At 40.5% G+C, this 23,279-nt stretch overlaps 1 protein-coding gene across 2 annotated transcripts in view; it reads left to right on the plus strand.

Moving 5' to 3' along the window:
- cos (kinesin-like protein costa) overlaps positions 1–14,361 on the plus strand; it is a 144,715-nt gene extending 130,354 nt beyond the window's left edge. The window contains exons 20-23 of one of the 2 annotated variants that reach the window (XM_070079644.1): positions 1,023–1,154; positions 2,623–2,776; positions 8,333–8,473; positions 10,769–14,361. In XM_070079644.1, the coding sequence (XP_069935745.1) occupies positions 1,023–1,154; positions 2,623–2,776; positions 8,333–8,473; positions 10,769–11,022 (681 nt within the window). In that variant the 3' untranslated portion in view covers positions 11,023–14,361. The remainder of the gene's footprint in view (positions 1–1,022; positions 1,155–2,622; positions 2,777–8,332; positions 8,474–10,768) is intronic. The other variant, XM_070079643.1, reaches the window with a different exon arrangement.
- Positions 14,362–23,279: the final 8,918 nt, after the last annotated feature.

Below are 23,279 nucleotides of genomic sequence, written 5' to 3' on the forward strand. Positions count from 1 at the left end.
ATTAAATAATTGCACCAACCACTCCAAAACTATATCCCCACCTGCTTTTAACATTTCTATCTTTATCCCATCAATCCCGGCTGCCTTACCCCCTTTCATTTTACGTACTGCCTCACGAACTTCCCCCACACTCACAACTGGCTCTTCCTCACTCCTACAAGATGTTATTCCTCCTTGCCCTATACACGAAATCACAGCTTCCCTATCTTCATCAACATTTAACAATTCCTCAAAATATTCCCTCCATCTTCCCAATACCTCTAACTCTCCATTCAATAACTCTCCTCTCCTATTTTTAACTGACAAATCCATTTGTTCTCTAGGCTTCCTTAACTTGTTAATGTCACTCCAAAACTTTTTCTTATTTTCAACAAAATTTGTTGATAACATCTCACCCACTCTCTCATTTGCTTTCTTTTTACATTGCTTCACCACTCTCTTAACCTCTCTCTTTTTCTCCATATACTCTTCTCTCCTTGCATCGCTTCTACTTTGTAAAAACTTCTCATATGCTAACTTTTTCTCCCTTACTACTCTCTTTACATCATCATTCCACCAATCGCTCTTCTTCCCTCCTGCACCCACTTTCCTGTAACCACAAACTTCTGCTGAACACTCTAACATTACATTTTTAAAACTACCCCATACCTCTTTGACCCCATTGCCTATGCTCTCATTAGCCCATCTATCCTCCAATAGCTGTTTATATCTTACCCTAACTGCCTCCTCTTTTAGTTCATAAACCTTCACCTCTCTCTTCCCTAATGCTTCTATTCTCCTTGTATCCCATCTACCTTTTACTCTCAGTGTAGCTACAACTATAAAGTGATCTGATATATCTGTGGCCCCACTATAAACATGTAGATCCTGAAGTCTACTCAACAGTCTTTTATCTACCAATACATAATCCAACAAACTACTGTCATTTCGCCCTACATCATATCTTGTATATTTATTTATCCTCTATTCTATTTATCCTCAATTCTATGTATCATTATTAAATAATTTAATATCCTTGACAGGACAACTTAATGGAAAGGCTGATGAATTTGTGTCCAGAGGAAACCCGATCTCTTCTAGTCAAGTATTTCAATAAGGTGATAGATCTTCGAATAGAATTCCGCAAACAGGAGATCGCTTTTTCTGATCTTGAGGTAAGAACTCGGGTTTAAGAAATTATCAGTTAGGTTACATAAATTTTATAAGAGTTAAACAAAAAATGTGTTTTCTCTCACTGTTATATAGTGTGATTATTATTATATTTACAATTGTACCACACTGTACCTCTGTAAGTGTACCTTTGTAAGTGCACTTCAACCATCTGTGCCTCTGTCTGTAAAAAAATAATTGGAATGTCAGCACTGAATAAAATGAAGTTAAGGGGGGTATTTTAATGGATAGAGGTTTTGTTTTGTGGAACTAAAAATCATTAGGAGTGTTAGGGTAGTCAAGGTGTGTCAGGAAACAGGAAAAGCGTTTCCTGACATGGGTCTTAGTCATGTGACCTGCAGCTGGATCTTTTGGTGATCTGACCGAGGCCTTCCACTGGCTTACCACTCCACCCCTTTAAAAATTATGATTATAGACAGGAGCAAATACAGACGAATGGTTTTTGGGACCTGACGAGCTGTTAGAGTGTAAGCAGGGTAATATTTTGTGAAGGGATTCAGGGAAACCAGTTAACCAGACTTGAGTCCTGGAAATGGGATGTACAATGCCTGCACTTTAAAGGAGGTGTTTAGGATATTGGCAGTTTGGAAGGACGTCTAAACTGTCATATCTGATCGCCTATGCAAAGACATTGATTATGTATGAGTGATGGTGAAAGTGTTGAATGATGATGAAAGTTTTTTCTTTTTGGGTTTTTCTTTCTTTTTGGGTCACCCTGCCTTGGTGGGAAATGGCCGACGTGTTAAAAAAAATAAATACAACTGTTACATTTTACAACTGTTAACTCAGCTCTTGCGCACAAGTTGCTGACATACCTGAGTATACCTGGAGAGGATTTTGGGGTCAGTGCCCTCGCGGCTGGTCTGTGACCAGGTCTCATGGTTGATCAGGGCCTGATCAACCATGCTGTTACTGTTGGCTGCACATTAACTGATGTACAAACCACAGCCCGGCTGATCAGGTATTGACTTCAGGCGCCTGTTCAAAGCCTTATGTATGCTGGGAGGCAGTTGAACAGTCTTGGGCCCCTGACACTTATTGTGTTGTCTCTTATCATGCTAGTGGCACCCCTGCTTTTCATTGGGGGGATGTTTTATTGCCTGCCGAGTCTTTTGTTTGCATAGGGAGTGATTTTCGTGTGCAAATTTGGTACTAATCCCTCTAGGATTTTCCAAGTGTATATAATCATGTGTCTCTCCTGCCTCCGTTCCATCATTGCAGATTTGTAATGTTAGCAGTATTCCTGAGGCTGTTGACCAGTGGAGAACTTCTAGCATCTTCTGGCAGAGAGTTGCAGATTTTATGCACATTTTTATGCATATTAAGTTTCTACTGAGGTTGAGTCGAACACTTGGTACATAATGACGTATTTCTTGTGTTGTGTCTATGCATTTTATTGCTCCTCTCAAGCATGAATGATGTATGTGCTTTTATTCTCATTTTTTATGCTAGAACCAATATGAGGAGCAGTCACGGTATATTAGCGACCTGAAGGCAGCATATCAACAAGCTAGTCTGGAGATGGAGAGACGCATCACTTCACAGCAGCGTGATTACCAGCAAAAAATATCCACATTGTTAAGACAATTCAATGATGATTCTTCAGGTACGTAATTACTGTTCAATATAAAGCCTCTCCTCACTTAGTGACGTACTCGTTTACCAATGACACGTTCTTACAACGGGCTCTCTGACCAGTATGCATACCTAAATAATGTATATTAGAGCTGATTTCTTCTATTCTGTTTATTACAATATACAGTACAATACTGTATAAACATTTAAAAATATGCCAGAAATGATATACTAAATGGTGCAAAAGTGACAGTAAAATAATATCAAAGATGACTGACACAAACCCACCACCATTATAGTATGCTCCTCACTTAGTGACGAATTCGTTTACCGACGTGGTCTTAGGAACGGAACTCTGTCTTTAAGTGAGGAGAAGCTGTATTCTTGAATTACTTGACTGGGAGCAAGGGGCTAGTAACCCTTCTGTACACATTACTAAAGTTAAAAGTAGAAACTTTTGTTTTTCTTTTTGGGCCACCCTGCCTTGGTGGGATATGGCCGGTTTGTTGAAAGAATGTATTGGCTAGTCTCTTATTATGATCACAATGCCTCGGCTTTTCATTGGGGTTGTTTTAAATTTTCTGTGTAAGTGAAATATTTCAAAATAAGATACTTAACTGTTGCATATATTTTTTTATTATTAACACATTGGCCATTTCCCACCAAGGCAGGGTGACCCAAAAAGAAGAAACACTTTCATCATCATTCACTCCATCACTGTCTTACCATAGGCACACCTACACTACAGTTAAAAAACTGCAACATCAGCACCCCTCCTTCAGAGTGCCGGCACTGTACTTCCCACCTCTGGGACTCAAGTCTGGCTTGCTGGTTTGCTGTTGCATGTGTGACTTAATTATCAATTTATTGGTATTGTATATCATCATACAATGGTACCTTGGTTTTCATATTTCCTAGTTTGTATGTAAAACTATAGTTATTCTCTATAAAATGTATTTTTTGTTAATATTTTTTGGGTGTCTGCAACGGATTAATTGGATTTACATTATTTTTTATGGGAATATTAACAAAAAATGCATTTTATAGAGAAGAACTATACTTTTACATACAAACTAGGATATAGGAAAACCGAGGTTCCATTGTATTCACAGTCGGCAAGACCTCTTGGTCATCCAGATGGCATTAGCAGCAGACATGTTTATGTAGCTTTACTCTTCCCACTTTTATGAATCATCAGTTTGTTGTCATAATACAGACATTTCCAGAAACTAGTAATAATGGTAGAGTTACCGACAAAATGTTAGGTAAATGAACACGTGCAGGTAATGTGACATTTTATTGTGGCAACGTTTCGCTCTCCAGGAGCTTCGTCAAGCCATTGCAAAGCTCCTGGAGAGTGAAACGCTGCCACAGTAAAATGTCACATTAATGTTTCCAGGAGCTAAGTATATACAATAGTCCCCCTGTATCTGTGGGGATATGTTCCAAGACCTACTGTAGATACCTGAAACTACAGATAGTAGGAAACCCTACATACAAGTCATTTTTCAGTTACATACATTTTTTTTTTTTTTTTTTTTCAACAAGTCGGCCGTCTCCCACCGAGGCAGGGTGACCCAAAAAAGAAAGAAAATCCCCAAAAAGAAAATACTTTCATCATCATTCAACACTTTCACCACACTCGCACATTATCACTGTTTTTGCAGAGGTGCTCAGAATACAACAGTCTAGAAGCATAAACATATAAAGATACACAACATATCCCTCCAAACTGCCAATATCCCAAACCCCTCCTTTAAAGTGCAGGCATTGTACTTCCCATTTCCAGGACTCAAGTCCGACTATATGAAAATAACCGGTTTCCCTGAATCCCTTCACTAAATATTACCCTGCTCACACTCCAACAGATCGTCAGGTCCCAAGTACCATTCGTCTCCATTCACTCCTATCTAACACGCTCACGCACGCTTGCTGGAAGTCCAAGCCCCTTACCCACAAAACCTCCTTTACCCCCTCTCTCCAACCCTTTCGAGGACGACCCCTACCCCGCCTTCCTTCCCCTATAGATTTATATGCTTTCCATGTCATTCTACTGTGATCCATTCTCTCTAAATGACCAAACCACCTCAACAACCCCTCTTCTGCCCTCTGACTAATACTTTTATTAACTCCACACCTTCTCCTAATTTCCACACTCCGAATTTTCTGCATAATATTTACACCACACATTGCCCTTAAACAGGACATCTCCGCTGCCTCCAACCGTCTCCTCGCTGCTGCATTTACCACCCAAGCTTCACACCCATATAAGAGTGTTGGTACTACTATACTTTCATACATTCCCTTCTTTGCCTCCATAGATAACGTTTTTTGACTCCACATATACCTCAACGCACCACTCACCTTTTTTCCCTCATCAATTCTATGATTAACCTCATCCTTCATAAATCCATCCGCCGACACGTCAACTCCCAAGTATCTGAAAACATTCACTTCTTCCATACTCCTCCTCCCCAATTTGATATCCAATTTTTCTTTATCTAAATCATTTGACACCCTCATCACCTTACTCTTTTCTATGTTCACTTTCAACTTTCTACCTTTACACACATTCCCAAACTCATCCACTAACCTTTGCAATTTTTCTTTAGAATCTCCCATAAGCACAGTATCATCAGCAAAAAGTAACTGTGTCAATTCCCATTTTGAATTTGATTCCCCATAATTTAATCCCACCCCTCTCCCAAACACCCTAGCATTTACTTCCTTTACAACCCCATCTATAAATATATTAAACAACCATGGTGACATTACACATCCCTGTCTAAGACCTACTTTTACCGGGAAGTAGTCTCCCTCTCTTCTACACACCCTAACCTGAGCCTCACTATCCTCATAAAAACTCTTTACAGCATTTAATAACTTACCACCTATTCCATATACTTGCAACATCTGCCACATTGCTCCTCTATCCACTCTATCATATGCCTTTTCTAAATCCATAAATGCAATAAAAACTTCCCTATCTTTATCTAAATACTGTTCACATATATGCTTCAATGTAAACACCTGATCTACACATCCCCTACCCACTCTAAAACCTCCTTGCTCATCCGCAATCCTACATTCTGTCTTACCTCTAATTCTTTCAATTATAACCCTACCGTACACTTTTCCTGGTATACTCAGTAAGCTTATTCCTCTATAATTTTTACAGTCTCTTTTGTCCCCTTTCCCTTTATATAAAGGGACTATACATGCTCTCTGCCAATCCCTAGGTACCTTCCCCTCTTTCATACATTTATTAAACAAAAGTACCAACCACTCCAACACTATATCCCCCCCTGCTTTTAACATTTCTGTCATGATCCCATCAGTTCCAGCTGCTTTACCCCCTTTCATTTTACGTAATGCCTCACGTACCTCCCCCACACTTACATTCTGCTCTTCTTCACTCCTAAAAGATGGTATACCTCCCTGACCAGTGCATGAAATTACTGCCTCTGTTTCTTCCTTAACATTTAAAAGTTCCTCAAAATATTCTCGCCATCTTCCCAATACCTCCATCTCCCCATCTACTAACTCCCCTACTCTGTTTTTAACTGACAAATCCATATTTTCCCTAGGCTTTCTTAACTTGTTTAACTCACTCCAAAATTTTTTCTTATTTTCATTAAAATTTCTTGACAGTGCCTCTCCCACTCTATCATCTGCTCTCCTTTTGCACTCTCTCACCACTCTCTTTACCTTTCTTTTACTCTCCATATACTCTGCTCTTCTTATAACACTTCTGCTTTGTAAAAACCTCTCATAAGCTACCTTTTTCTCTTTTATCACACCCTTTACTTCATCATTCCACCAATCACTCCTCTTTCCTCCTGCCCCCACCCTCCTATAACCACAAACTTCTGCCCCACATTCTAATACTGCATTTTTAAAACTATTCCAACCCTCTTCAACCCCCCCACTACTCATCTTTGCACTAGCCCACCTTTCTGCCAATAGTCGCTTATATCTCACCCGAACTTCCTATAATACATACCTATAATAAAGTTTAATTGATAAATTACAAACAGTAAGTGGAGAATCAACACTTTTTCACTGATAGGAGGCACTTCACTGCTTATCTTAGGCTTTGAAGAATTACCATCGGTACTTATACGCTTTGGTGCCACTGTTAAGCAAAATAAAGATCATTTTCAGGCATGGTAAACAGTGGATAACTGAAACCAGGGAAACTGAATCTGTAGATATGGGGGTTCTACTGTAATTCTTATACAGAAAAGATTACAAAAGCAATAAAAACAAAAGGTCGGGTGACCTTTTGATGTTTCGTTACCCAAATAATAGCCTGATTACATTAAGATGTAATCTTTTATACTGTTGTGTTCTGAGCACCTCTGCAAAAACAGTGATTATGTGTGAGTGAGGTGAAAGTGTTGAATGATGATGAAAGTATTTTCTTTTTGGGTCACCCTGCCTCAGTGGGTCACCCTGCCTCAGTGGGAGACGGCCGACTTGTTAAAAAAAAAAAAATGCCAGAATGTATATTATACAAATCTACTTTATTAACTATGAATAATTAATTCACCTGTTAATGATAATGTTTATGAAATATATACAGTGGACCCCCGCATAACGATGGCATCACATAGCGATTTTTCCGCATACCGATTACTTTTATCGCAAAATTTTTGCCGCGCATACCGATTAAAAACCCGCTTACCGATTTTCGTCCGAGACGCGTCCAATGTGCCCTCAGCCAGCCTCACATGTGCCGGCCATCCCATTGTTTACCAGCCAGCCTCCGCGGTAACATCCAAGCATACACTCGGAATATTTCGTATTATTACAGTGTTTTCGGTGCTGTTTCTGGAAAATAAGTGACCATGGGCCCCAAGAAAGCTTCTAGTGCCAACCCTGTGGTAAAAAGGGTGAGAATTAGTATGGAAATTAAGAAAGATTTTGAAGGGTTTGGGGCTAACCCTGAGAAGCCTATGCCAGTTGTGGAATCCATTGTGCCTACTTCAAAGATTAAGGAAATGTGTGCACAGTGGGTTGAACTGCAAACCTTTATAGATGAAAATCACCCTGACACAGCTGTTGCAAGCCGTGCTGGTGACTATTTCAATGACAATGTTGTGGCCCATTTTAGACAAATCGTAAAGGAACGGGAGGTACAGAGCTCTATGGACAGATTTGTTGTGCGACAGAGGTCCAGTGACTCTCAAGCTGGTCCTAGTGGCATTAAAAGAAGAAGGGAAGTAACCCCGGAAAAGGACTTGCTACCTCAAGTCGTAATGGAAGGGGATTCCCCTTCTAAACAGTAAGAAGATAATGCTCTCCCCTCCTCCCATCCCATCAATCATCACCAGATCTTCAATAAAAGTAAGTGTCATTTAATTGTGCATGCCTTTTTCAGTTTGTGTGTATTAAAATTAACATTTCATGTGGTAAAAAAAAATTTTTTTCATACTTTTGGGCGTCTTGCACGGATTAATTTGATTTCCATTATTTCTTATGGGGAAAATTCATTCGCATAACGATTATTTCGCATAACGATGAGCCCTCTTGCACGGATTAAAATCGTTAACCGGGGGTCCACTGTATATATTTTTTTTTACAGGATCTGGTGCTCATGAGTTCCGTTTACGTGAAACGGAAAAGCAGCTCTTCTATTATAAAAAACTAAGTCGAGATTTAAAGGCCAAACTCCGTCAATACAGCGAGGATACTCGGAACGATAGACTGAGGGAAGCACAGGCAGGTGAGTCGCCTAGAATTTTTTATAGGGAGCAACTTAACAGTAGGTTTTAATTTAGATAATTATGGTAAGTGTACACATATAACATTTACTAAGGAGAGAGAATCTTAGAATGATGTTTTGGTTCGACTTGGACTAAGGTAAATGGTCCAAGTTGGATCGAAACCTCGTCATAAGCTTCTTTCTCCTGTGTGAGAGTTATTTATTTATTGTTCCAGCCAAGGTATTGTACCTTTTTGTTCTTTATGGTACATGTGTTGAACAAAAGATATCTTTTAATAATGGTACAATTATCGACAGTGTGTTAGATAAAAGGATGCTTGTGCAATTGATGCGATATATTATTGTGGCAACGTTTCACTCTCCAGAAGCTTTGTCAAGCCGTTACCAACACTACAAGGACACAGTATAAAAACAGTGTCATCATCTCTGAAGTATTAGCAAGAATTCTTCTCAAAGCAATAAACCCCACACAGCTGCTACTAGTACAAGTACATAGTAGTAGTACTACTACTACCACCACTACAAGTAGTAGTAGTAGTAGTACTACTGCTACTACCACCACTACCACTAAAACTACCACCACCACTACTATTATTACCTACAGTGATTATGTTATGCTTTGACATCTCACCCTAATACCTATGCATGTATATACCCTCTGTGTCCTTGCTTTGTAATGGCTTGACATAGTTGATAAGTAAGACACATGTGCAACATCTTTATTCTGAAATGCTTAACCTACACAGTAAGATTCTTCAGTCGTATACAGAGGCAGTAGAAGCAGTAGAGATGTGAAGACAATGTCATCAGTCCATCACCCTTGAAGTCGTAGTTTTGAGGTGGTCAGTCTTCAAGGGTGATGGACTGATTACATTGTCTGTACATCTCTACTGCTTCTACTGCCTTCTCTGTATTTGACTGAAGAATCTTACTATCTACGCAAAATGTTTTGGAATAAAGATACAGTGGAACTCCAGTGTTTGAACTTAATTGGTTCCTAGGTGGTGTTCGAACTGCGAAAAGTTAAGTATCCAAAACAGTATTTGCCAGGCTTAAATTATCAGACTCACACACTGGACGATGTTGAACTGACTCTTCCAAAAGTCTCTGAGAGCCAGGTCAGTGTCAGAGGTCACTTCAAAGTACTTTTGAAACAGGGCTTTCCTGTAAAGTTTTTTACAACAGAATTGTAAGCAAGTCAGTGTGTTCGTACTCCAGAAAAATGTTCAAAGACCAGTTTGTTTGATGATTGGTACATGCAGACACCGAGGTTCCACCGAGGTTCCACCGTACCTAAGTGTTGCACACGTGTCTTATCAACTTAGTATTATATACTGTTATCACATTCGCTTTGACAAAGCTCCTGGAGACTAAAACGTTGCCACAATAAAATGTTGCATTAGTTACACATGTCTTGTTACCTATCAAAAGATACTCTTTCATTGCACTGATCGTATCCTACCAAGGCGGGGCAGCCCAAAAAGATAAACAAAATTTTATCTTTTAAACTTTAGTAATGTATACAGGAGAAGGGGTTACTAGCCCTTTGCTCCCGGCATTTTAGTCGCCTCTTACGACACGCACGATTTATGGGGGAAGAATTCTGTTCCACTTCCCCATGGAGATAAAAGGAAGTAAACAAGAACAAGAAATAGTAAGAAAATAGATAACCCAGAGGGGTGCGTATATATAAACTTGTACATGTATGTGTAGTGTGACCTAAGTGTAAGTAGAAGTTGCAAGACGTATCTGAAATCCTAACAAAAGATGTCTTTTTATAAATTAATGTTTAAAAAATAAAGTTATGCAAGTTTGATCAAGATTGAACAAATGTTGAATAAAATGTAAATTTAAAATACTTTTGGCTTTAACAAAATTGGTTTTATTTTTCATAGAATTTCATAAGTTATTATTTTATAAAGAAAATAACTTTATGAACGTCATTTTAAAAGAAAAACTGCCTAAAATATCCCTAGAATTATACACAACTGTTGACATCTTTCTCCAAAATTTGCACTTAAAAGGAATCAGTAGGCATATTGCAGAGCTGCTTCTTAAGTAGGTGTGACTTGGACCTGCCTAGCATGGGCTGATAGGCCTACTACAGTGCTCCCTCTTACAAGGATGTTACTTGGACCTGCCTAGCATGAGCCAGTAGGCCTGTACTTTCTTATTGTGACTTTATTCCCAGTTGATACCTGCATATTCCTTCTGTTTTTATTCCCAGTTGATACTTTTATATTCTTTATTATGACCTTTTATTCCCAGTTGATACCTGCGTATTCTTTATTACAGGTGCATCGTCACAGCCCATTCTTGCCGCCTTGATCCATCCCGAAGGTGGTCCGTCATCAACCCGCCGTCATCCGCTCACACCACATCATCCGCCAGTTCCAATACTGCCAAGACGAACACGGATGCAGGCGGCAGAACAAGCAGCCAAGCATCCCGTCCCTCAGACAAAAGTTACCAGGGAGAAAAATAAGATTATCATACAGCAAAAATCTGATAGACAAATGAAATCAAAAAGTAGTTTAGAGTCCAGATAGATAAAAAAAAAATAACAATCCCTCTTTTGTTCTAACAAAAGAACAAGGTTCTAATTTTAAGATTTTTTCCTTTATGAATGCACAGTTTTTAAATACAAACCAAAAAATAGCCAAAGATAGTCATTGAAAAGATAGTCAATATTCACAGTAGAATCTCAGCCAAGCAAAAACTGTCATTAATACATGTACTTGTGTTCAGTCTTATTGTGTAAGATGGAGAAGACTCTCTCGTTACCATTTTTTAATGCACCAGCAGGTGTGATCCATAAAAAAGAGGAAACACATTCACCATCATTCATTCAATCACTTGTCAAAAGTGTGCTGACATGGCAATTCAGATGGCTCTTTGAATTCACCGTCTTCAAAGTTCAGGCACTGTACTTCCCACCTTCAGGACTTAAGATGGGTTAGTCAGTTTCCCCAAATTCCTTCATAAATGTTACCTTGCTTACACTCCAACAGCACTTCAAGTTATTTAATCCACTTGCCTCTGCTCATTCTGATCTAATGCTTTCATACAAGCCATCTGGATGTCCAAGTTTGCTGGATATTCAAGTCTGCTGGATGTTCAAGCCTGCTGGATATTCAAGCCTGCTGGATATTCAAGCCTGTTGGATGTCCAAGCCCACCTGGATATCCAAGCCTGCTGGATATTCAAGCCTGCTGGATGTCCAAGCCTCCTGGATATTCAAGCCTGCTGGATGTCCAAGCCTGCTGGATGTCCAAGCCTGCTGGTTGTCCAAGCCTGCTGGATGTCCAAGCCTGCTGGATGTCCAAGCCCCTACTTGGTGACTGCAATTTTTTTTCCACATTGGCCCAGAAAAATGAAACACATTCACCATCATTCATTTAATAGCTGTCTTGTCAGAAGCGTGCTGACATCATAGTTTAAATGACCCCCTGGTCAGCAGCATCCCCGCCCCTCCTTCAGAGTTCTGACACTCTACTTCCCACCTCCAGGACTCATGTCTGGTGAGTTGATTTCCCTTAATTCCTTCACAAATGCTACCTTGCTCACACTCCACCAGCACATCAAATCTTAAAACAATCACTTGTCTTCACAGACTAATGTAATGTAAGTTTATAATTTTTTTTTCAACAAACCGGCCGTATCCCACCAAGGCAGGGTGGCCCAAAAAGAAAAATGAAAGTTTTTCTTTTTAAATTTAGTAATTTGTACGGGAGAAGGGGTTACTAGCCCCATGCTCCCGGCATTTTAGTTGCCTCTTACAACACGCATGGCTTACGAAGGAAGAATTCTGTTCCACTTCCCCATGGAGTTAAGAGGAAATAAACAAGAACAAGAACTAGAAAGAAAATAGAAGAAAACCCAGAGGGGTGTGTGTATATATGCTTGTACATGTATGTGTAGTGTGACCTAAGTGTAAGTAGAAGTAGCAAGACGTACCTGAAATCTTGCATGTTTATGAGACAGAAAAAAAAGACACCAGCAATCCTACCATCATGTAAAACAATTACAGGTTTTCGTTTTACACTCACTTGGCAGGATGGTAGTACCTCCCGGGGTGATTGCTCTCTACCAACCTACTACCACAGGATGGTAATACCTCCCTGGGTGGTTGCTGTCTACCAACCTACTACCACAGGATGGTAGTACCTCCCTGGGTGGTTGCTGTCTACCAACCTACTACCACAGGACGGTAGTACCTCCCTGGGCGGTTGCTGTCTACCAACCTACTACCACAGGATGGTAGTACCTCCCTGGGTGGTTGCTGTCTACCAACTTACCACCACAGGACGGTAGTACCTCCCTGGGCGGTTGCTGTCTACCAACCTACTACCACAGGATTGTAGTACCTCCCTGGGTGGTTGTTGTCTACCAACCTACTACCACAGGACGGTAGTACCTCCCTGGGTGGTTGCTGTCTACCAACCTACTACCACAGGACAGTAGTACCTCCCTGGGTGGTTGCTGTCTACCAACCTACTACCACAGGACGGTAGTACCTCCCTGGGTGGTTGCTGTCTACCAACCTACTACCACAGGACGGTAGTACCTCCCTGGGTGGTTGTTGTCTACCAACCTACTACCACAGGACGGTAGTACCTCCCTGGGTGGTTGTTGTCTACCAACCTACTACCACAGGACGGTAGTACCTCCCTGGGTGGTTGCTGTTTACCAACCTACTACCACAGGACGGTAGTACCTCCCTGGGTGGTTGTTGTCTACCAACCTACTACCACAGGACGGTAGTACCTCCCTGTGTGGTTGCTGTTTACCAACCTACTACCACAGGACGGTAGTACCTCCCTGGGTGGTTGCTGTCTACCAACCTACTACCACAGGATGGTAGTACCTCCCTGGGTGGTTGCTGTCTACCAACCTACTACCACAGGACGGTAGTACCTCCCTGGGTGGTTGTTGTCTACCAACCTACTACCACAGGACGGTAGTACCTCCCTGGGTGGTTGTTGTCTACCAACCTACTACCACAGGACGGTAGTACCTCCCTGGGTGGTTGTTGTCTACCAACCTACTACCACAGGACGGTAGTACCTCCCTGTGTGGTTGCTGTTTACCAACCTACTACCACAGGACGGTAGTACCTCCCTGGGTGGTTGTTGTCTACCAACCTACTACCACAGGACGGTAGTACCTCCCTGTGTGGTTGCTGTTTACCAACCTACTACCACAGGACGGTAGTACCTCCCTGGGTGGTTGTTGTCTACCAACCTACTACCACAGGATGGTAGTACCTCCCTGTGTGGTTGCTGTTTACCAACCTACTACCACAGGACGGTAGTACCTCCCTGTGTGGTTGCTGTTTACCAACCTACTACCACAGGACGGTAGTACCTCCCTGTGTGGTTGCTGTTTACCAACCTACTACCACAGGACGGTAGTACCTCCCTGTGTGGTTGCTGTTTACCAACCTACTACCACAGGACGGTAGTACCTCCCTGGGTGGTTGTTGTCTACCAACCTACTACCACAGGACGGTAGTACCTCCCTGGGTGGTTGTTGTCTACCAACCTACTACCACAGGACGGTAGTACCTCCCTGTGTGGTTGCTGTTTACCAACCTACTACCTATAAAGTTTATAAATACAGTACAATATTTTATTCAATGAAAATGTAAAGTTGTGCATCACTGCCTTAAAGTTTGGGTAAAAGGTCATTCATGGACATTTATATCGCCTTTTTTATGTCATCAGTATGTTATGGTAGTGAATTATTTTTATCAACCCACCAACCGTCTCCCACTGAGGTGGAATGACTCAAAAAAGAGGAAACACTTTTACCATATTTCATTCCATCATTGTCTTACCAGAAATGTGCTAAATAAATAAATAAATATATAAATGACCCTCTGAAGTGTAACATCCTCACTCATCCTTCAGAGTACAGGTACTGTACTTCCCACCTCCAGAACTGTAACATCCTCACTCATCCTTCAGAGTACAGGTACTGTACTTCCCACCTCCAGAACTGTAACATCCTCACTCATCCTTCAGAGTACAGGTACTGTACTTCCCACCTCCAGTACTGTAACATCCTCACTCATCCTTCAGAGTACAGGTACTGTACTTCCCACCTCCAGTACTGTAACATCCTCACTCATCCTTCAGAGTACAGGTACTGTACTTCCCACCTCCAGAACTGTAACATCCTCACTCATCCTTCAGAGTACAGGTACTGTACTTCCCACCTCCAGAACTGTAACATCCTCACTCATCCTTCAGAGTACAGGTACTGTACTTCCCACCTCCAGAACTGTAACATCCTCACTCATCCTTCAGAGTACAGGTACTGTACTTCCCACCTCCAGTACTGTAACATCCTCACTCATCCTTCAGAGTACAGGTACTGTACTTCCCACCTCCAGAACTGTAACATCCTCACTCATCCTTCAGAGTACAGGTACTGTACTTCCCACCTCCAGAACTGTAACATCCTCACTCATCCTTCAGAGTACAGGTACTGTACTTCCCACCTCCAGAACTGTAACATCCTCACTCATCCTTCAGAGTACAGGTACTGTACTTCCCACCTCCAGAACTGTAACATCCTCACTCATCCTTCAGAGTACAGGTACTGTACTTCCCACCTCCAGAACTGTAACATCCTCACTCATCCTTCAGAGTACAGGTACTGTACTTCCCACCTCCAGTACTGTAACATCCTCACTCATCCTTCAGAGTACAAGTACTGTACTTCCCACCTCCAGAACTGTAACATCCTCACTCATCCTTCAGAGTACAGGTACTGTACTTCCCACCTCCAGTACTGTAACATCCTCACTCATCCTTCAGAGTACAGGTACTGTACTTCCCACCTCCAGAACTGTAACATCCTCACTCATCCTTCAGAGTACAGGTACTGTACTTCCCACCTCCAGAACTGTAACATCCTCACTCATCCTTCAGAGTACAGGTACTGTACTTCCCACCTCCAGAACTGTAACATCCTCACTCATCCTTCAGAGTACAGGTACTGTACTTCCCACCTCCAGAACTGTAACATCCTCACTCATCCTTCAGAGTACAGGTACTGTACTTCCCACCTCCAGAACTGTAACATCCTCACTCATCCTTCAGAGTACAGGTACTGTACTTCCCACCTCCAGAACTGTAACATCCTCACTCATCCTTCAGAGTACAGGTACTGTACTTCCCACCTCCAGTACTGTAACATCCTCACTCATCCTTCAGAGTACAGGTACTGTACTTCCCACCTCCAGAACTGTAACATCCTCACTCATCCTTCAGAGTACAGGTACTGTACTTCCCACCTCCAGAACTGTAACATCCTCACTCATCCTTCAGAGTACAGGTACTGTACTTCCCACCTCCAGTACTGTAACATCCTCACTCATCCTTCAGAGTACAGGTACTGTACTTCCCACCTCCAGTACTGTAACATCCTCACTCATCCTTCAGAGTACAGGTACTGTACTTCCCACCTCCAGAACTGTAACATCCTCACTCATCCTTCAGAGTACAGGTACTGTACTTCCCACCTCCAGAACTGTAACATCCTCACTCATCCTTCAGAGTACAGGTACTATACTTCCCACCTCCAGAACTGTAACATCCTCACTCATCCTTCAGAGTACAGGTACTGTACTTCCCACCTCCAGAACTGTAACATCCTCACTCATCCTTCAGAGTACAGGTACTGTACTTCCCACCTCCAGAACTGTAACATCCTCACTCATCCTTCAGAGTACAAGTACTGTACTTCCCACCTCCAGAACTGTAACATCCTCACTCATCCTTCAGAGTACAGGTACTGTACTTCCCACCTCCAGAACTGTAACATCCTCACTCATCCTTCAGAGTACAGGTACTGTACTTCCCACCTCCAGAACTGTAACATCCTCACTCATCCTTCAGAGTACAGGTACTGTACTTCCCACCTCCAGAACTGTAACATCCTCACTCATCCTTCAGAGTACAGGTACTGTACTTCCCACCTCCAGAACTGTAACATCCTCACTCATCCTTCAGAGTACAGGTACTGTACTTCCCACCTCCAGTACTGTAACATCCTCACTCATCCTTCAGAGTACAGGTACTGTACTTCCCACCTCCAGAACTGTAACATCCTCACTCATCCTTCAGAGTACAGGTACTGTACTTCCCACCTCCAGAACTGTAACATCCTCACTCATCCTTCAGAGTACAGGTACTGTACTTCCCACCTCCAGAACTGTAACATCCTCACTCATCCTTCAGAGTACAAGTACTGTACTTCCCACCTCCAGAACTGTAACATCCTCACTCATCCTTCAGAGTACAGGTACTGTACTTCCCACCTCCAGAACTGTAACATCCTCACTCATCCTTCAGAGTACAGGTACTGTACTTCCCACCTCCAGTACTGTAACATCCTGACTCATCCTTCAGAGTACAAGTACTGTACTTCCCACCTCCAGTACTGTAACATCCTCACTCATCCTTCACAGTACAGGTACTGTACTTCCCACCTCCAGTACTGTAACATCCTCACTCATCCTTCAGATTACAGGTACTGTACTTCCCACCTCCAGTACTGTAACATCCTCACTCATCCTTCAGAGTACAGGTACTGTACTTCCCACCTCCAGAACTGTAACATCCTCACTCATCCTTCAGAGTACAGGTACTGTACTTCCCACCTCCAGTACTGTAACATCCTCACTCATCCTTCAGAGTACAGGTACTGTACTTCCCACCTCCAGAACTGTAACATCCTCACTCATCCTTCAGAGTGCAGGTAGTGTACTTCCCACCTCCAGAACTGTAACATCGTCACTCATCCTTCAGAGTACAGGTACTGTACTTCCCACCTCCAGAACTGTAACATCCTCACTCATCCTTCAGAGTACAGGTACTGTACTTCCCACCTCCAGTACTGTAACATCCTCACTCATCCTTCAGAGTACAGATACTGTACTTCCAACCTAAAGAACTGTAGGATCCTCACTCATCCTTCAGAATACAGGTACTGTACTTCCCACCTCCAGTACTGTAACATCCTCACTCATCCTTCAGAGTACAGGTACTGTACTTCCCACCTCCAGTACTGTAACATCCTCACTCATCCTTCAGAGTACAGGTACTGTACTTCCCACCTCCAGTACTGTAACATCCTCACTCATCCTTCAGAGTACAGGTACTGTACTTCCCACCTCCAGAACTGTAACATCCTCACTCATCCTTCAGAGTACAGGTACTGTACTTCCCACCTCCAGAACTGTAGCCTCCTCACTCATCCTTCAGAGTACAGGTACTATACTTCCCACCTCCAGAACTGTAACATCCTCACTCGTCCTTCAGAGTACAGGTACTGTACTTCCCACCTCCAGAACTGTAACATCCTCACTCATCCTTCAGAGTACAGGTACTGTACTTCCCACCTCCAGTACTGTAACATCCTCACTCATCCTTCAGAGTACAGGTACTGTACTTCCCACCTCCAGTACTGTAACATCCTCACTCATCCTTCAGAGTACAGGTACTGTACTTCCCACCTCCAGTACTGTAACATCCTCACTCATCCTTCAGAGTACAGGTACTGTACTTCCCACCTCCAGTACTGTAACATCCTCACTCATCCTTCAGAGTACAGGTACTGTACTTCCCACCTCCAGAACTGTAACATCCTCACTCATCCTTCAGAGTACAGGTACTGTACTTCCCACCTCCAGAACTGTAACATCCTCACTCATCCTTCAGAGTACAGGTACTATACTTCCCACCTCCAGAACTGTAACATCATCACTCATCCTTCAGAGTACAGGTACTGTACTTCCCACCTCCAGAACTGTAACATCCTCACTCATCCTTCAGAGTACAGGTACTGTACTTCCCACCTCCAGTACTGTAACATCCTCACTCATCCTTCAGAGTACAGGTACTGTACTTCCCACCTCCAGAACTGTAACATCCTCACTCATCCTTCAGAGTACAGGTACTGTACTTCCCACCTTCAGAACTGTAACATCCTCACTCATCCTTCAGAGTACAGGTACTGTACTTTCTACCTTCAGAACTGCAACATTCTCACTCATCCTTCAGAGTACAGGTACTGTATTTCCCACCTCCAGAACCATAACATCCTCACTGTCAGAGTGTAGGCACTGCTCTTTTCACCTCCAGTACTCAAGTCCGTCTAACTGGTCTAACTCTTTTTCCGTCAATCTCTTTATTTTGTAGTTTATTTTCTGCTGGTGAAGACTTGCCATTGTATAAGCTGATTTCTGATTTTATCATAATCATAATAATAATCATAATCATATACAGTGGTACCTCGAATTTCAGCCATAATTCGTTCCAGAAGGCTGTTCAAGTGCTATTGCCGAATGAATTTGTTCCCATAAGGAAGAATGTAAATTAGATTGGTCCGTTTCAGACCCCCAAAAATACACTTACAAAAGCACTTACAAAAATACTCTTACAAAAGCACTTACAAAAATACACTTACCAAAGCACTTACATAATTGTTCGAGTTGGGATCTGTTCAAAATTTGAGGTACCACTGTTTATGGTGCTTCTTACAGTATAATAGGATCAGGAGGTGGTAATGTTTATTAAAATAGCATTCAGCTAACAATAGTCAAGAAAAGAAATTGCAAAACAAACTTTTATTTCAGTGTCTCACAAAGACCCAATATTTTTTTCTTTGTTTTTGCTGCCCATCTCCCACTGAGGTAAGGTGAGATCCCCCAAAGGAGGAGGAAGTAAGCTCACTGTCATTCAGTCGATGACTGCCTTGTCGAAAGTGTGCCGACGTCGCAGCAATTATCCCAGTAAATGATTACTTTTCTTCAGCTGATATGTAATATTTATTACCCTGGTCGGTAGTCGCCACCATTGTGGGGGTGCGCTTCTTTATGTCATTTTACATAAATGATGACATGATAAAAGGACACAAATGGTGAGATGATATGATAAAAGGATACAAATGATGACATGATAAAAGGACACAAATGATGAGATGACATGATGACACATGATGAGATGACATGATGATGCAAATGATGAGATGACATGATAAGATGACACAAATGATGAGATAACATGATAAGATGACACAAATGATGAGATGATATGATGAAAGGGCACAGATGATGAGATGACATGATAAAAGGACACAAATAATGAGTTGACATGACACAAATGATGAGATGACATGATGACACAAATGATAAGATGACATGCTGCCACAAATGATGAGATGACATGACATAAATAATGAGATGACATGATAACATGACACAAATGTGAGATGACATTTAACCATTTTTTGACCTAATCGTCTAATATACCCATTAACCCTTTGACTGTCGCAACCCCCAATCCTGAGGTGTCTCCTGGTGTCGCAAAATTTAAAAAAAAAAATTATTTTTTCTTATGAAATGATAGAGAATCTTTTCCCGATTGTAATGACACCAAAAAAACGAAATTTGATGGAAAACTGACGGAATTATGCTCTCACGAAGTTAGCGACCTCGGCGCTGTTTACAAATCGGCGATTTCGCCCACTTTGAGCCCTATTTTCGGCTAATTCCATTGTTCCAGTCGCCCAAACTCATAACTATTTCTTTAGAACTCCATTTTTTCTATTGATTGAGTACAAGAAACTGCCCATTTACCGATTTCAACTACCTAATAATGTGGTCAGAAATTTGCAATTTGGCCAATTTCACGAAAACTAAAAAATATGACAATTTCAAAATAAGGTCCAGAATGAACAATGCAGACATTCCTGGCTCTAAAATAACATTTTCTTTGCTCATCAGTCATGTTTCCAGGCCCCTCTGATATTACTCTTGCTTTCTATTTTGAATTTTTATTCAAACAAAAAATAGAAGACTTACTATTATGCAGACTACTGCAATACTGTAATAATTGTATAAATAACATCAACCCATTCATGACTGCATATTAGAATGGCTAGTTGGACATTTATTGGACAATGGCATCATTTGCTTACTTTTTAACATTGGCAAAAATCAAACATTTCCCCTACTTTGAGCTCCATTTCTAGGTTATTTTTATAGTAAAATCAATCAAAATCACTTCTATTTCTATAATATGTTTCCCATTCTATCAAATGAGACCAAGAAAATGAGAATACAATCATAAATACTATACGAAAATAGACCACAAAGTCTGCATTTTAATTAAAAAAATCGGTCGGAGTTTTTTTTTTCTCATTATGCACTGCGTGCTCCTGGATTTTTTTTATATGGTGCACACTGATCACACAGACCCATTCTCTCACATGTGGGCCTACCAGCTTTCTCCTGCTTGATTTGAAGCCGCTAGAATTTATGAGTATATATACGTCAAACATGGTACCTCGTAAGACGTATATATATGGCCGCGGCAGTCAAAGGGTTAATAAGCTTGTTATGTCTGAGAAACTGTCGTTAAACACACCAAAATGCCTTCTTAATTTTTCCTTCCTTATTATGTAGATGATACCAAAGAACGTTATTTATTGACCATCGTTATCAGAGTCCGTTCCTTTGTGTTATCTTTCCAATGAAGAATAATAAAGGCGCAATTCCGTGACTGAAACAAAACACATATAACCCGCATAGGAGAGAGATGTCTACGATTATGTTTTGGTCCATCTTGGACCCTAATGAATGATAAGACAATTGTGCAATGTTTGGACATCTTTACTGAGGAAACGTTTTGCTAGCCAGTGGCTTCTTCAGTCCCGTACAGAGAACGGTTGTAGATGAGGAGGAGAAGTTTGAGGTAATCAGTCCCTGATCCTGGAGTCAGTGTGTTCAGTCCATCAGTCTTGAACATTTTTATCACTAGTTAACCCTATGGCGGTCCAGAGGCCAAATCTTAGACAACCAGGGCCCAAGAATTTCAAAAAACAAAAAAAAAATCTTACATAATTAAAGATAATATTTTTCTAGAGGTAATAAAACAAAACAAAAATTCCGATCAGTACTTTCCAAGATATAGAAGCATAAAGTCGACCGTCAGTGACTGGGTGTTGACAACATCGGCGACTTCCGTAAAGTCACATTTTTTTATTTTACTTTTTTGTTACCTTTTTCAGTCCTTCTCTTATTTTTTCCAGTAACATTTGTGGCCTGTGAGTCCAATATAATACATAATGTATATATGTACACTCGTATTAAACACAGTAGCCGCACTAATATTTTCATCATTATATTGTTTACAACAAAAAACATGCAGAAATGTTGTATATTAGTAATGTTCTGTTATACAGCCTCTCCTTACTTACCGACGTACTTGTTTGCTGACAACTCGGACTTAGGACGGGGCTCTCTGAGCAGTATGCATACCTAAATACAGTGGACCCCCGGTTAACGATATTTTTTCACTCCAGAAGTATGTTCAGGTGCCAGTACTGACCGAATTTGTTCCCATAAGGAATATTGTGAAGTAGATTAGTCCATTTCAGACCCCCAAACATACACGTACAAACGCACTTACATAAATACACTTACATAATTGGTCGCATTCGGAGGTGATCGTTATGCGGGGGTCCACTGTAATGTATATTACAGCTGATTTACTCTATTCTGTTTATGACAATATACACAGAGGAACCTCGGCTTACGAACTTAATCCGTTCCGTGACCTTGTTTGTATCCTGATTTGTTCGTATGTTGAGTCAATTTTCCTTATTTAAATTAATTGAAAAGCCATTAATTCGTTCTGGCAGAATTCCTGCTCTCAGAGGCAGGAAAAATACACCTCAATATAACGCTAATATCAACTCTATGGCTTATTTATCTATCACAGTTGATCTAATATGACATAATAAAAAATATAAATAACACAGAAACCTGATGTATACTCTAGAATGAATAAAATTTGTCATTATGTGACAAGTGGAGGCGGCCATAACCACTCCCACATTGTTGTGATGTTCACTGCCATCTAGTGATGGCCTTTCACAACTGTTTATTATTATTATTATAGTACATTATTATTATATTATTATATGTATGTATTATTATTATATTATACTATTTTTATATTATTATACTATTATTATATTATTATACTATTATTATACTACTATTATTATTATATATTATTATTATTATTATTATTATTATTATAGGAAGTGCTTGTGGTGGTGATGGAAGAAATTCAGGCTTAATTTAGGGAACTGGAACACAGATCCAATTTCCTAGATCAAGAGCCCCTCACCACATAATAATAATAATAATAATAATAATAATAATATAATTATTATTTTAATAATAATAATAATACAGTACTATAATAAAAATAATAATAATAATAATATTATTATTATTATTTTAATAATACAGTATAATAATAATAATAATAATAATAATAATAATATTATTATTATTATTTTAATAATAATAATAATAATAATAATAGTAAGAGCAGTAAGGATAAAGTTCAAAAATATGGCAGTAGTTGGCGCCACCATCAACAAAACATAGGTAACCACAACACATTTTTCGCCTGTCTAGATTTATGTAGTTTATAAATATTAGGTTAAGTCTGGCCAAAATGTCTGAGCATGATAGTGGTTTTCTTTGTTCCAGTCATATTATTATTATATGTAAATATTGTAACCTTTGCGGAGAAATAAATTATTTATTTATTAACTCGTTGGAGGGGGAAGTTGGCATCCTGAAATTTTGTTTGTATCCAGAAGCAAAAGTTGACATTTAAGACAATATCAAAGATGGTTGACTCTTATTGACGTGAGGCATAAGTGTTATTCTTGCAAAAAACAAATTTATTTCAGCCACAGTTGTCTACTTCCA

Source organism: Cherax quadricarinatus, chromosome 100 (genome assembly GCF_038502225.1).
Source record: "Cherax quadricarinatus isolate ZL_2023a chromosome 100, ASM3850222v1, whole genome shotgun sequence".
Classification (NCBI taxonomy): Eukaryota; Metazoa; Arthropoda; class Malacostraca; order Decapoda; family Parastacidae; genus Cherax; species Cherax quadricarinatus.